The following is a 15,838-nucleotide window of genomic DNA, read 5'->3' as shown; positions in this document are numbered from 1 at the left end:
TTGCATGCCACTTCCACCACTTATTCCAAGTAACATTCTGAATTTTTTTGGTTTTAGTCTGGGGAGTGAAATATTGCTCTACTTAATGAGCATATTGCAGTAATCTGCTGGACACTTGCAGGAACTGAATAGTGAATTCATTAAATTTTTATTAGGCATTTTACTGTCTAACAAAATGTCAATTGATAAAAGCTTCTAGATATTTTAGAACAAAATAATTTAACAATCTTTCATAGCTACTAACCTTGGAAACCCCTCTAGATTTATTGAAATAATGGAGTAGCTGGTTCAGAGTTTCTGCAGTATTTGTGTTGAGTATATTTTGTAGCTGTTAATTTCCATTACCTTCTTTCTCTAAAGCAAGTGGAGGGAACTTTTAAAGAGCAAAGTTATCCAAGTACAATTGTTTGTACTTTCCTCCCTGCTGTAGTTTTTTTTTTTCTGTGGTTAGTGAAATGGAAAGAGAAGCGTGGTTCAATATTCTGTGTTCTGTCCATTGAAATGGTCAGGGGTTGTTCCTGGTATTAATTCAAATTATTTTTTTAATTGACTGAAATACAAAAGATTTAGCCTGTGTTGATGTTTCTTTTAATTTTTTTCTTAGTTTAATTTTAAGAGAAACATTGAAGAAATCTTAGGAGATGTAAATATTTCTGAGAGTATGAATCTCAGTCTGTATGTTCTGGATTATATTATTGATTGATGGATCAATTTATAAACATAACACAGAGCTGACTTCTGATGGTGCTTCACATCTGCTTTTTTGGTGGTGGCACTTTGACCATGTTACATAAAGCTTTTCTGAGCCTTGTATATACTGAGTTAAACGCTGCTTTTGCTTTATAAGTGATCCTGGGTTTTGTGATACTTTGTGCAGGTGAATATGACCAAAACAAATTGAAATAGCACTTTCCAGAATTTGGTACAAATAATAATAAACTGCTGTACAACTGCTGAATTACAGTTTGTTTCTTGCTTTACTTTGGGTTTTCTTTGGGAAGCAAAATACTTAAACTTTCTGAAAAGAGGAATCTAATATTACAAGTGTTTTTCACTTATTGAAACAGAAAACAACTACTAAGTGAAAGTGTACAGCAGATGAAGAGATGGAAAAGGAAAAAAAATAATCTGTTGGGTTTTTTTCTGTTTGTGGATTTTCATTTTTCTTGGGATGTCTCTGTTCCCAGAGTACTACCTCATTATTTTTTTTCTGATATGTACAATTTTTATACTTTTCAATACCTTGCAAATAACAACTTCCTGTTTACTGTCATGCTAGATTTTGGAATTGATGCTGTTTAAGAAGTTTCCTGTCACAAGTAACATTGGGTTTTTTCCATTTGAGGGGTTTTGGTGCCAAGTATCATGTTCTGAGTTCATTAATCAAGTTGCAGTTTGAACTGGTGCAGTAAAGATTTGTGTAGCAATACTAGCTTGGGTTTGAAAGATGTTGAATAAAATAATTGGATCCCACAATGTAACTGGGTCATTTGAAATGTTAAGCAATCATCTATTTTAAATACACAAGGATTAGAAATTTGAGATAGCTAAACCGTAAAGCACACAGGAAAGATTGGTTCTAGTGATTCATTGACCATTAAAGGAGCAATGTCCAGGCAGAGTTATGTTCTACTTAGTAAATTAAACTATTTTAAAAACGTGAAAGTGGAGGTTCTGAATCACAAGGACTAATAAAGCTGAAGAGTATTGGTGCATCATGTGTATAAATGTAAAAGCAGAAGGCATAAGAAGAGATAAGTGGTCTGGAGTGCAGATAGATTAAATTGGAGTGTTCACAAAATTAAAATATGGAACACTAGTACAGCCATCACCATGGTACTGTTGAAGATGCATTCTTCCTGAAGAGTGTGACAGCTAGCAATTCAGTAGAAAAGCAATTTTTCTCAAAAAAAAAAAGAGTAATAGAGGGGAAGATAAAAAATGTGCACAGCTTAAATACATGGGGAGAATATATATGACAGGAGGATGGAAAGTTTAGGAATAGGATCATCAGGATTGCCAGCTGGAGATGTTGACTTTTCTGAAAAATCTCAGCTGCCTCACTTGAGTCTGATATAAATTTTATCTGAGCATTTTTGTAGTCTCTTGCTGAATCTTTACCTTATCGTTTTGCTCAAATGTATAAAACTCAAATCAAGGGTGAAAGACAAAAATGGGGAAGTGATTCTGCAAAGGATGGTATTAAGTGATCAACAGTAAAAATTCCAAAATGACAGAAGTTAGAGTGTTGCTGTATGTGTTGAACAATATGCAAAACATCTATTTTTGACTGGATTAAAGAAACTCTCAACAACACAACCCAAAACCAACAACAACAACACACCCCCTGGAAACTCTACCTGTCAGTTACTTCTATGTTATTATGATGGAAGGAGCAGGAGCAGAGGAAAAAGAACATGTGATATGTTGAGGTGTTATCTTTATTACAGTTGTAAATCATCCTGGTTTTGTTTTTTATATTCTGTGACCTTTTCCTTTTTATACTATTAACTCTTCCAGTTTTGGTTCCATTACCTGCCAGGTTATGTACCATTTAATTTCTGAGTTTTTCACAGATATAAGTGCAAGAGGAGCATTGCCCTTCCCCCTTGGAATCAGATTTTATTTTAATAAACTCTATTGATGATTTCCTTGACAGAAAACCAAAATGACATGAAAGAGAATGTATATTAGTTTGTTGTCTTCCAAGTCTGTTTTTGTGCAGGAGCAAACTTTAGAACAGGTCTCTTGTTTCAGCTTCGTTGTCTCACATTAACGGTCATTTTATTTGGAACTGATGGGTCTGTGTTGTGTTCAAGTCATAATTACTTGCATAATTTGCAGTTCTAAGTACTATATCAGTGCCTGTATGTAAAATACCAAGTTTGTTTCTTTCAAATGTAGGCTTGATGTGTTATTCACCTTTGTGATTGTTACAATACTTATAGAGAGTTTAGAAGATTTGGCTGTGATTGGTAATTGGTTTGATTAGTCCTGTTCTCTAGAAGTAAAATTATAATCTGTCAGTCCATAACACTAACGATTTTTTCCCCTGTTCCTTAGGTGGATTGTAGACATGGAAGGTGCTCCAGGAACACTATATGAAGGGGAGAAATTTCAGCTTCTATTTAAGTTCAGTAGTCGGTATCCTTTTGATTCGCCTCAGGTAACTGCTTTCCTCCTTGTTGCTAAACACTGCCTTTAGGTTATAGCTGCATGACACATGCTGAATGTTAATATCATCCACAGAGTCACAGAATCATCTAGGTTGGAAAGGACCTTGAAGATCATCTAGTCCAACCATTAACCTAGCATTGACAGTTCCCAACCTCACCATATCCCTCAGTGCTATGTCGACCCTACTCTTAAACACCTCCAGGGATGGGGACTCCACCACCACCCTGGGCAGCCCATTCCAACGCCTAACAACCCGTTCTGTAAAGAAATGCTTCCTAATATCTAGTCTAAACCTTCCCTGGCGCAACTTGAGGCTATTCCCTCTATAGCTTGTTACTTGGTTAAAGAGACTCATCCCCAGCTCTCTGCAACCTCCTTTCAGGTAGTTGTAGAGGGCGATGAGGTCTCCCTTCAGCCTCCTCTTCTCCAGACTAAACAACGCCAGTTCCCTCAGCCTAATGTGATATTTAGGTACTTTAATTTGTATCAAAGACCTTGTGCAGATATGTTTTCTTTTAAAAATGACTCTGCAGTGAGGCATATTGCTGTGACAGTCTACTTGATTTCACAGGAGATGAAAGAGCAGTGTAAACTGGAGGCTTTGAGGTTGATGTTCATATTGTATGAAAGAGCAACACAGGGTATAATAGGAAGATTCCCTTTACTGTGGTGTAGGTGTAGAGTAAGCAACAAACTACTGCTTTGTCCCCTCTCTTTTTGCTTCCAACTTCTTTTTTTTTTCTAGTTTGTTTTTAAGCCTCTTGCATCTTCTCCACTGCCATTGTTAATACAGCTGGAGAAATATTGTGCTTGTGGTAGGGATTCTCGTAGATACATGACATCTTTATGAGAGGCCTGCAAATCTAGTGGTTATAATTGAGGTGTGAGATACTGTGTTGCTTTCATGGCAATGTAAAGAACTGAAGGGGCAGCAATCCTAGTGTAGGCTGCAGAATGAGCTCTGTACATCCATCTGTCTGTTACCCGAGGGAAACATTACAAAACATGCCTGGTCAGAGCAGTGTTTGGCTATCACCCCCTGCTTTTCTGAAAAAGGAAGAAAAGCAAGAATGCCTTAGTTCTTGTCCTGTCTGTTTCAGCTCAAAGTTCCAAGAGTGATCTCTGACACTTTTCTCATTGGTGTTGAAACTGAAGTACAGAGCTGTGGGAGACACTTAAACCATAAACATTACATATTTTTAGGTACTGTGGTAAAAACTAGAATGCTGACTTTTCAGTCTTAGCTTTTAAGGAACAAACTGGCCACCTGTACTTCTGCACCTCATCAGGTTTGCATAGGTGATCCACAAGACAGTAGCCACGTTTATTTGGTTTCAAGTAGGTATTGTTTGTACTCATTACCCAACCTGTGTGTGTGGCTCTGTGCAATTTATTGAAAACAGCAAATTACATCCGTACATGTACACTGATTTTTAGCACAGAGAACAATTAAGAATTTAAGTACTGTATACTTGGTTGTTGTAGATGGCTAGAATTTCTGTTACAAAAATGCTGCTGTGTAGTAAGTTCATTCTGTATTACAAACCTGTGGGTCATTTCTCTTCTGCAAATCTACTTACTGTGAATTGACAGTCTACACTTCTGCTGCTTAATCACTTGGTTGTTCTCTGCCTTTAAATGTACGTTGTCTGTCATAGTGTGCATGCTTTTACTTACCTGGTATGCCTAGTTCTGGTTTTCCTATGAAAGCAAGACATTAGTTAGAAGTGAAATACATTACTGGATTATGAAGGTAAGCCCTTCAGTGCTTAAGAAATATCAGTTTAAAGACCTATGAAAGATCATTCTGCATCCAGTTTTTCTGTTGCCTTAAAAACCTGCCTGCCATTTGACAAATATGTTAAGCTCTCTAATTTCAGTTTCCTATATGATGAGGGTGTTGTTTCTTTCTTGTAGTCAGTGTTGAGGTGCGTGTGTTGTGTATATATCTGTACACGTACAAATATCTATATAACTTAGGATGCACTTAAGAAGCTTCTGGGTATTATGGTTATGAGTGGTAGAGATTTATTATGTCATTGCGTAAAAGATGACAGTGTTATGTTGGATAAGGAGCTCAGGAGGATAATGCTGCTACAAAGATTTCACTTTTACTCCATTTCCATTGGTCCTGAGCCAACTATGTGTTTGACAAAAACTTGATGTAAGAGCCATAGTTGTCAAAATTGATTTTCTAACCAGTTTTTGACTGTGATGATATCTTCCATGGAGAGGAATTAGGGTTCTAAATGTTGTTATTCCATATTCATCCATGTCAATAAAAACATATGCCATTTGAAATAATGATTTAAAAATATTTCCTATATGATATCATACTTCAGTTGTACAAGTCCTTTATTTTATACTTTATAGGATTGATGTATTTTACTCTTTATGCTGGAACCTGGATGAGCTGTCCAGAACTTAATTTATATTGTGTACAAGGTATAGAGATACTTATTTGTGAATCTTTGTATTTTGGCTTATGAAATCATTAAAATCCAATGTTTTGACTAGGCAACTGTATTCCTTATGACATGAAAGACTGAGGCTGCAAGATACAAAAAGTTTAGTTTGATGTCTTTACACTGTTACCTTTGCATTTTTCTGTACTATATAAATATTCATAGGAAAAAACCCCTGCATTTAACCACTTAACTTCATCTTCACTAGCTATTTAGGCTTCCATTGGCTTATTTTACATTTCAATTAGGTTTGTTCATTTTTGGAAGCTACTAACATGATAAAGTATATTATTTAATGTAAGTGAAAATGGCAGATCCACTTCTTAAATAAGATATTGTTTTCCCAAAAGCAATACAATTTTATTTAAATTGTGGACAATGAATTACAAATATGTTTGTTCTTTCTTTTTTAGGTCATGTTTACTGGAGACAATATTCCTGTTCATCCTCATGTTTATAGCAATGGTCATATCTGTTTATCCATTCTAACAGAAGACTGGTCTCCAGCTCTCTCAGTGCAATCTGTTTGTCTTAGCATTATTAGCATGCTTTCCAGCTGCAAAGAAAAGGTATGGGCTTTTTTAGCGCTGTTAGAGTAGAATAAGTAAAAGTTAATAGTTTTCTACTTTGCAAAGTGAGACTTTCATGTCTCAAATTCTAAAATAGGCAAAACTATCTACATTTCTACTACTGAAAAAATACTAAGCTAGAACTGCAAAATAAACAGTACAGTAAATACTTTGTAACTGTTTTCATGATAACCTGCTCATATATCATTATTGGAAAAGAGGAATGATGGAACCCTTCTAGTTGTACTAATTGTGAAGTTCAGTCATGCTTTAGGACAAACCTTTGTATATTGATTCTGTCTCTAAAGGCAGTGCAAAATGACATCAAGATGTCTTTAGTGCAGATGTTTGTAAGGCTTTGCAGCTGTACTATCTCAGTGATCTTGATCACTTTCTTTTCAGGACAGTAAATGGTGCTAAGCTGCTTTTTTGGTCATAGATAGGTGGCACCAATACCTTAGACCTTTTTTTGTAAAGAGACTACCCTTTTCCTCTCGACCATTTCTTTTGCAGTGGAGTATCTGTGGAAGTTAGATGTGATCAGAGCTTGTACATCTGTGCTGTCCAAACATGCATATTTATGTCACATCCCAATTAGTCTTAGTCATGTGTATGTGGTAGAAACCCCCCCAAAATGGCTTTGTATTGTTTCCTACAACTTTGGTTTTGCATAATGATGACACTTAGGAAAAAAGTTGAAGAATATTAAGTATTGATCAGATATAGATGTTTGTTTAAGTTCATTTTTTCACCTATTCCCAGCTGAGACTGATGGATGTGAAATGAATCTAATATATCAGAATTAGATTCCAGACTGCAAAGGAATTAGGAATTTCATTTGGTTTTTATTTTTTTGTTTGGATTGTCTCTGGTAGGAATTGTTACCTGGATCCTTAAGAGATTTTTCTTGTCAAAGGTCTAGCCTTGCCCGTTATCCCATTTTCACTGCATTTGCCTGGTAGCCTTTCATAAGCTTATTAAATAGCTCATGTATTACAATGTCAGGATTGTTTGATTATTTGTAGGTCTTTTCTTCTGTTGCAGAGGCGACCTCCAGATAACTCATTTTATGTAAGAACGTGTAACAAGAATCCAAAGAAAACAAAATGGTGGTATCATGGTAAGTATTTAACTAGAACCAGGAGTTTTGAAGTTTTTTTTCAGGCTGAAGGCAATTAAAATGTAGGAAAGTAAGATAAATGCGTTCAAAGCCTTAAACTATTTTTTTAAATTACAAAAAGTTACTAAAATCCTGTTTCTGAGATACTCTGCTGTGATTTTTTTTATATCACATTTTAATAATTCCTGGTGGAAATTTAAACAGCACAGATTTATGTTTTAAATTGTAGGACTGAATTTCAGTGAAAGTTCTTGTAAACTGTATTAGTTCTTGACAAGTCTTAGGTTTAGGGTTGGAGAAGGTCCATAATGAAACTAGGTTTAGCTCGAAGCCCAGGATTTTTTGGTTTTGTTGGTAATGTTTAAGAGTTTTTTCTGGTGATTAAGATGCCTATATGTTTGTAAACAGCTATGTGTTTTAATAGATTTCCACTGTTAATCAGAATTTGGTAGGTGTTGGTACAGTTGACTGACTTAAAGGCTTTTAAGAACTAATAGTCAATAATATAGCAATAAGATTCTCCATATACATGAAAAAAATACCATATTAAAATTGCTACGTATAGTACTACAGTGTCTGCAGTGCTACTGTTGTGTTGGTTTGGTTTGGGGTGGTGCTTTTTTTCTTTTGTTTCTTTCCATGTACTCTCTGTCTGGCTTTATACTTTGTGGTTTCTTTCTTCTGCCTCAGCATTTGTCATCCTCTTTGCAGAGCTGGGGTTGGCTGTATGTGTGTTTGTCTTATCCACTCCATTGGTGAGGAAAGAAAGGAGGAGTGGGTGGACACAGGCTATGCTTTTCTTCTATCCTCTCTTGTTGGCCAATACTTTCTTTGCTTTCTCTAGGAAAATACTGTATAAATGGTGGTTATCAGAAGCCCATGTATTTTGGGAAGGGATGTGTTAGAGCAGGTAGTACTGTATGCTAGGGTGATGCAGGAGGAGTTGATCCCATCGCTACCTTTCACTGAAGGCTCCATCATAAGACATCCTCTGTTTTTCATTGCCTCCCCAGCTCAGGACATGTTCGGTCCCCTATGTGAAATGAGACCAGGTATTTTAATACAGTGGGAGTTAATGACTGGAGAGGCAGATGCCAAAGTCTTCACCCTTAAATTCTTAAAAGTCCATGGATGCTTTAACAAATACTTCAGAGTTTCATAATACTTGCTGAGACCCATGGATTTTTGATACATGGTAATGTAACAGATGTTTCTCATAACACTCTACTAGTATCTCTAAAACAAGGTGACTTCAATTACAGTAAGAGGAGTGCTGTATGTCATGGGATTAAAAGGTGTTTAAGAAAGTCAGGACTGTTTGTTGTGTGGTTGTACATTATGTTGTTTTTAATTGACTCCAAGAGTAATAATCCTATTGCCCACAAGGCTGGGTTTTTCATCCTCACCAGATTATTCAGTAGGCACTTTCTCTTCTCTTTCTGTTTTCACACTCTTGTAATGTGTTTGGTGCTTCTCCATTTCTAGTTTTGTTTCCTCTTTATTAGCAATTTTGGGAGAGCTTTTATTAACTATTTATTTTTACTTGTTATTTTAAAAGAGAAACTAGTAAAGTTTAATTTATTGGCTTTATCTCATAATTAAATTAACATTCTGTCTACTTCAAATTTGTATTAGTCTTGTTTTGACTCAGGACTGAAGTCTATCAAGGAAAGCAGTCTGCAGATACTACTTTGATTTCTTATTAATGAAATTCAATTTGAGTTAAGCAAAACCCCAAATGAGTATGAAAAGAAATGTGGGTTGTCTGGCTCTGAAAGTTGGTATATAATTGTGGCTCAAAACCATCGAGCTGCTTACAGTCCACTGAACAAGTCATTTAATTACTTCGAAGTAACTATGCAATGGCTGTTTTCTGAAAGTCAGAAAACCCTAACTCACTCCCCAAATTCAGAGCAACCTAGAAACCAACCTGAGGCAAGAGAAAGCAAGTCAGTTCATTTAAATAACTCATATTGTTTTGCTTCATAACATTTTCATTTGTTTTTTAACTTCCTTTTTGAGTACTAACACAAAGGATGTAATGATTAAAAGTTCATTGGGCTTTTCTCCCCCACCTTTAGATTCTTGCATTAAAAAATAAAACATGCCTGATGTCCCCTGGACATGATTTGTCTTAAATGCTAGAGGGTTTTTTCCTTCAAGTTTTGAGTGTCACTTGCTGCTTCTCTGTTACAAATAATTTTGTTTCTCTTCTGTGGGCATAAAACAAAGACTGCCAAGGCATGATCTTTAAATTTTCAGTGTTTTCTTAATGGGTTTGAAGAGGTTATGTGTTACACTAAAATGGGAAGTGTAGCTTGCCTGCTAATTTTAACCACCTCTCTCTAGAAAAAAACCAACCTGTCTTCAACGTTGTGTACACCTGAAAAGATATACAAGCCCTTGGAAAAGGTGGTTCTGTCATCTTCATTTTCTTCTGCTGCTTCAACTACAGTGTCACATATCTAATCTTGTGGGCGAACCTCTTTGGGCTGGGTAAAATTAAGGGGGAAAAAACCATTCTCAACCAAGAAAGAAAAACAGCTGTCCAAGGGTAACCACTGAGTGAAATAAATGCCAGGGCTAATAGAATAACATGTGGAGGGAGATACAGAGTGGTTCTGCCCCTTCAGTTGTCAGCTAGCCATTGGACTGGCTTAGCTTTATTTTGAAATTGAATCCCTGTGTTTTGAAGAGAAAGGAGGAAGACTGTCATCACTTTTAATATATGCATTCGAAAGAATTTTTTTTTTCCAGTAAGTGCCTGGAATTTATTTATCTGGGAGCAAATAGTGCATGGTTTGGAGCTTATATAAAGCAAACAGATATGAACACAGAGGGATAAAGTGGCATTTTGAGATATATTCTGACATATAAACATGTGTATCTGTGCATTTAGCTTATTACAGAGTTTTTAATCTCTCATTTCATCCCTGCCCCAAAAAAGCAACTTATTCCATAAGCAGAGTTATGGAGACTTGTTTGCTACAAACTAATGTCCTCACAAGCCCTGCTTCAAAACTCCTGATCTTTGATAACTAAAAATATTTTTAGATTCTCTGCCCTACCCAACATCTGCTTCAACAGTACATTGAATTTCATGTTGAATTTCAATCTGGGAGTTGATCATGTTGTGTTAAAGAGGGTCTTCCAGATACAGTTTTCTGGGGCATCCAGGCTGAAATTCGTTTCATAAAGCTGTTGCCTGGCTTTGGTGTTTTCAGGAGGTAGATTTTTGTGAAGAAAGAGGGTAATGGTGTTGTTTTCAACCAGCACCTCCTTACTACTTCTGCATTTTGTTTTGGTTTTTTTGTTTGTTTGTTTTTTATGAAGAATCTTTTGCTCTGGTATTTGGGCTAAACTTCTAGTACACAGTTTAAATACCCCTTCTATCTCTCTTGCATCCTTGTCCAGTCTTTTTTACATGAACCCTACTATCAAATGAAGAGTTTTTTACATGTAATGGTATTGATGACATAATGTTTTCCAGTGAGAACTCAGAATTGTTTGCTGCTGCTTTATGCATACTAAATCTGTAAACAGTAAAAATGCTGTTTATGAGGCTACATTTTCTAGGTTGCAAGGTTACAAGCAAGTGCAATAAAAATAAACAGACAGTAAGCTTGCTTTCTATTAACAAGCTTAATATTTACTGTTACCAGATGCAAATATGCTCAGGTTGATGTGTGGAAGAGAAAGTTTAAAAGGAAGAGCTTTCACAAATACTTCAATATTCAGCATAATGCAGAAAAGGTTGGCATAGAATATGCTTTTTTGTAACATATTCTGTCCAATTACTGTACCCAAAACTTAGTGAATGCAAGTTATTTTCAGGTTTAAGATTTTTGGATTATAGTAGTAACCTATTATTGCGTAATTCTGTCAGCTCTAGTTTGTGTTAATTCTTGAGAAATAAATGAATATACATTTACCCTCAACAGGGGTTGAGAATGCATCAGGAGAAGCCCACTCTGCCAGCTTTTATTGCTATCTATTCCTTACAAAAGGATTTCTCAATTTGATAACTGTTCTGGACCTGCTGTACATCAAGGGGGCAAAATGTTAAGCATATTTGGTCTTTCATTTTTCTGATGAGTGGTTTTCTAAGTATCAAGTGTGGAAATTACTGTCCTTTTAATGGAATATTTGCTAATACTAATGTGCTTAGGGGTGTACGTGTACTTTGGAAGTTTTGTGTTTGATACTCTTCTTTTTCCCCTGAGTCATTATTGAAGAAAACCGCAGAATTATTCAGCCAGTGTATTTCCACTGCATGTTACTGTCTATGATAAGAATTGTTTTTGCATACAGCACCTTGCTAAATTTGACTCAGAATGTTTATATGTTTTCCATAAATGCTCTTCTTTTATTTTAAAGATGACACATGTTGATGCCACCATTTTGTGATCCTCGTAGCAGAAGATAGTCCTACTGAGAAAATGAGCACTTTGATCATTCAGTCTTTGAACTTTAACCTTTGACTGGAAGTGACCTATAGGCAATGAAGACTACTTCCTTTGACTGCATTTTTACTAGTGTGCATTCTGGGCGCATGTTGATCGCTGGTTCAGTCCATGCAACTGACATGCTTTTATTAGTCATACAGTATTAATGCAGGTGTCCAGAAATGTCAGAATAATTCCATTATTTTTATTTTAAGCTTTTGGAAGAATTCCAGGTCTTCATATATTGTGCAATAACACTGAGCTCCTTGGCGGTTTTGGTGCATCCATTGCCGGCAATGGACATTGTACCAGGGAAAGGTTTTGCTCCTGCCACAAGAAAAGATTGATGCATGACAGAGCTTATGGAAGTTTTGGATATATCTGGATTATAAGCAAGGGATCTACCATTACCTTAAAAGCCTCCCCATTCTTTTATATTTGGATTCTATGCACTGTGATCACCAAACTAGCAGCATGAGTTAACATGCTTAGCTGAAGGACTGTAATAAGATCATTGCATATTTATTAAATTGTTTATCTGCTGTCAAATTGTTTTGACGTGGAAGGTTTTTCAAGTGACATTGGCAGAGAGGTACAATGTTATCCCTATGGTGAAATAAAACTACTTTTGTATATAGTTATTCATATCTCTGAAGCAAAGGTATGAGTAATTTAGGGTATGAGTGATTTAATCAAGAATTTATTTTGGACATAGGAGAGGATGGCAGTGATATAACTGAACTTGCTGCAGTCCGTAATTGGGCCTGTAATTTGTACTTTAGAGCTTTTTCCAAATAGATTGCACACTGTTATTTCCTGCTAGCCATCAGCATGAGCCCTACTGCCTACACCAAGATTTCATTTATTTATGTGTTTGAAAGCAATCCATATAACATTTTTTGTTTGCATTCACTGTTTCTTTTGTTGTTGTATGTCATGTTTGAATGTTACAAAACAATATTTTGATTGAAAAGCTTTGTCAGAAGATATTTTCATGTAAATTATTTCTTTATCTTGTAAGCATCATCTTGTCTTTTAATCCTGTACTATAAAAAGAAAAAATACATTTTTGACAGAGGCTTAATGTTTTGACAAAAAAGTGTGGACCTTCTTATTTAAGTTTAGACTAAAGTATATTTTCTTAACTTGCTTGTCCCACGCAGCCATACCAATTTTTTTCCAGGCTTTTACTTCACCAAAAAAGGGGGAAAAGCCTAAGATCAGATTGACGTTTTTCTATGGAGCAACATTTATTGAAATGATAGTTGTTCTCACCACTCTGTAATATTTTGATACTGCAATTAGGTTGTCTTTTTAGGAAGCACTTTTATAAACCTAATACCTTTACACATATGCAAAATTTCTATAGCTTTTTTTTACTGTGGCCTTACTGTTGCACTCCAAAAAAAATAAAAATTTTTAAAAAGATTCAAGCGATTAATGCATGAATGTCTAAATCAAGTAAATACTTGATTTAAAAACAAACAAAAGCCAAAAAACCCCCAAACACAACCCAGAATGAATAACTACAATAACAAATAGAAAATTGGCTGAAAATACCGATTATTTTTTTTCTTACTGCTGTATAACTGACAAGTTTTATAGCCTTGTACATACTTCTCTGTTACCTAATGTTTAAAACATTTTAAAGTATAGATGCTTAACTCAGGGTGGATAGAGTTCAGATGGATTTGCTTCAGAGACGTATTTTGTACAGCAACTGAATATGAATACTGCCAGTGGAGTGAGGCTACAATATACTTCAGGAACTGCTATTTTTTCTACTGTATTGAAAATATCTCTTGGCCTTTAAAACTCAATGGTAAAATCTAGCTTTGGATATAAATTTGATGCGTGTATATATTTTCACAATGAGCCTTTAAAACATAGAATTCAGTTTCTTTTAAGAGCCAAAAATAATAATTCTAATCAAATGAAATAGTTCTGCTCATGACTTTTCGTTTAGCAAAATTTTATTGTTGTGAGTTAAACTGGTTATTTTTGGAAATGGTTCATAAGAAAGAGCAGTAATCTGATACTTAATCTGTATATTCATGTTAACTGCTCTGTATTGACTGAAACGATTGATGCATCTTTGGGAAATTCATTTCTGAATGGTTCACATAATGGATCCTATCAAATAGTCCACAGGAAAGAGACCTTATTGTGACACAAGGTAATGTCTCTGAAGAAATGGTTCAAGTACATCTTCTCAGATTCATGTATCTCTTCAGGTGGTGGCTTGCCATACTACAATACATGGTTTCAGAGAAGCTTTATGATATACTGTATGTATTTTGTTGAAGATGGGTGTTGTAGTGCAAAGCATTATATGTTTTATTGACTTATGCTATCACATGGAGTACAATGAAGTTAAATAACGAAATTTATGCTGCTCTTTAATAACCCACCCCAATAATATACTTAGATCAAAAAAATACAAGGTAGATTAGAAGATAATGTACCTCAGGTCTTTTAGTTTACAGTAGAAATGCCTCCATTTGTTCTCTTGTAGATCTGTGGGTAAGTTCACCTATATACAGAGGGCCAATACAAAGCCTGTATACCACTCAAGCCCTCAAAATAATGCAACTATTCTGACAATGCTATGATGTCCTGGAACAGGGCTTGAATTAGATGAAGGTGGTGCCATCCTTTCTGTAGGGTGACCCTGTGTATGTAACTTCCTTTCACTTGGAATTTCTCACATGAAATGGTTACAGAGTTGGCTTGAAACGATCTTGCTTTATTTTGTGTCAATGTTCATGTTGTTAAACACTTTGTTTTGTGTTTAGTGTCTTTATACTATAACACAATAAATTCTTGTTCTAAAATAGATTACTACCCTTGAATGGAAATACGTGTGGACCTTTTCATGGTGGAGTGCAGAAGCACTGTTCCTTACATTCAGCTAATCCTGAGACAAATTGTCAGTAATTCAAATGCTGTGATGGATATAAAGGGAGGAATTTGGATAATAGTTAGGTGTTTCTTCGTTTCTCCAGAGGGTATCTGTTGTAACAGCTGAACGAAATAGTTTCTTAAAAAAAAAAAATCACTAATACTTTAATTTTTCATAGATAGTTCCTTATCATGGTTCTTTGCCAAGCACTTCAAATATTGAATGGTGAGTTTCAGATACAGGATTCTTGTTTGCTTGCAGTGGTGGAAAGAGAGTTTCTGTTACTTTGATAGCACATGTAAGGACTGTTAAATGAAACTTCTACTGCCTCATATCAATAATTGCTTTCAGTTTTGTACAATTCTTTATTCAAGAAGTGATGGCTTCAGTTTTGGAAAAAGTACCTTTGGAAAAGGCACTTTCTACATACCTAAAAACCCTTTTTTTGTGAAAAATTAAGTTTTGAAATTCATATATATTATGAATACTGTTCTGGATGTTTGATTTTTAATTATTGTTTTATTTGAAAGTCTGACAAAATATAGTTCACATCTCAGGTTTTAAAGTTACTGTCTAAGGAGACCGTAAAATTCCCATGTCAGTAATTAAAATTTAAAGAACAGATTAAAGAAATGTCTGTCAGGAAAGGTTTAAATATAAATGATAATAAGACTTTCCAGTCCTGTTCTTGGTGATTTTTTTTTGTATATGTAAATACGTATTAAAAAGAGTGATGTTTTAAAAACATATGGGGAAAAAAACCCACCTGTGGCACTCGCGTTTCTTAGAACATGTCCTGTTGATATTAAAAGCTTTGCAATAGTGCAGCTATATAACTTCTAGCTTTGTTGGGGGGAACCCTGTATAGTTTTTGCCTCTGGTAAAGCAATTCAGCATTATGTTGTGCTTGCACACTCACAAATTCTGATCGTTCTAAAAAAATAGGTTTGAATGAACTTTCATTTAAAGCCAGTTACTTTTAATCCAAATCACTCAGTACAGCTTTGGATTTGGTCTCAGGATTGGTACCTGAACAGTTGAGTGTTGAACTGGATAAGGGGAATTAAGCTGCCTTAGTGATATTCCATCTTCAGCTGCAGCTACGCAGCAGGGTGGGAAGAGAGACTTGGGGTTTGGTTTGTGTGCCAGGTACTTGCTGG

General features: G+C 35.4%; 1 protein-coding gene across 2 annotated transcripts in view; it reads left to right on the top strand.

Annotated features, from left to right (window-relative positions):
- UBE2W (ubiquitin conjugating enzyme E2 W) overlaps positions 1 to 14,614 on the top strand; it is a 34,106-nt gene extending 19,492 nt beyond the window's left edge. The window contains exons 3-6 of one of the 2 annotated variants that reach the window (XR_012630761.1): positions 3,064 to 3,166; positions 6,056 to 6,211; positions 7,237 to 7,331; positions 11,709 to 14,614. Coding sequence is in view for 1 of the 2 variants with exons in the window: in XM_074883011.1 (XP_074739112.1) it covers positions 3,064 to 3,166; positions 6,056 to 6,211; positions 7,256 to 7,331; positions 9,681 to 9,718 (373 nt within the window). In the remaining variant the exon portion in view is untranslated. The other variant, XM_074883011.1, reaches the window with a different exon arrangement.
- Positions 14,615 to 15,838: the final 1,224 nt, after the last annotated feature.

The sequence above is a fragment of the Strix uralensis genome, chromosome 1, assembly GCF_047716275.1.
Source record: "Strix uralensis isolate ZFMK-TIS-50842 chromosome 1, bStrUra1, whole genome shotgun sequence".
Taxonomy (NCBI): domain Eukaryota; kingdom Metazoa; phylum Chordata; class Aves; order Strigiformes; family Strigidae; genus Strix; species Strix uralensis.
This window is presented reverse-complemented; position numbering and strand designations above follow the sequence as displayed.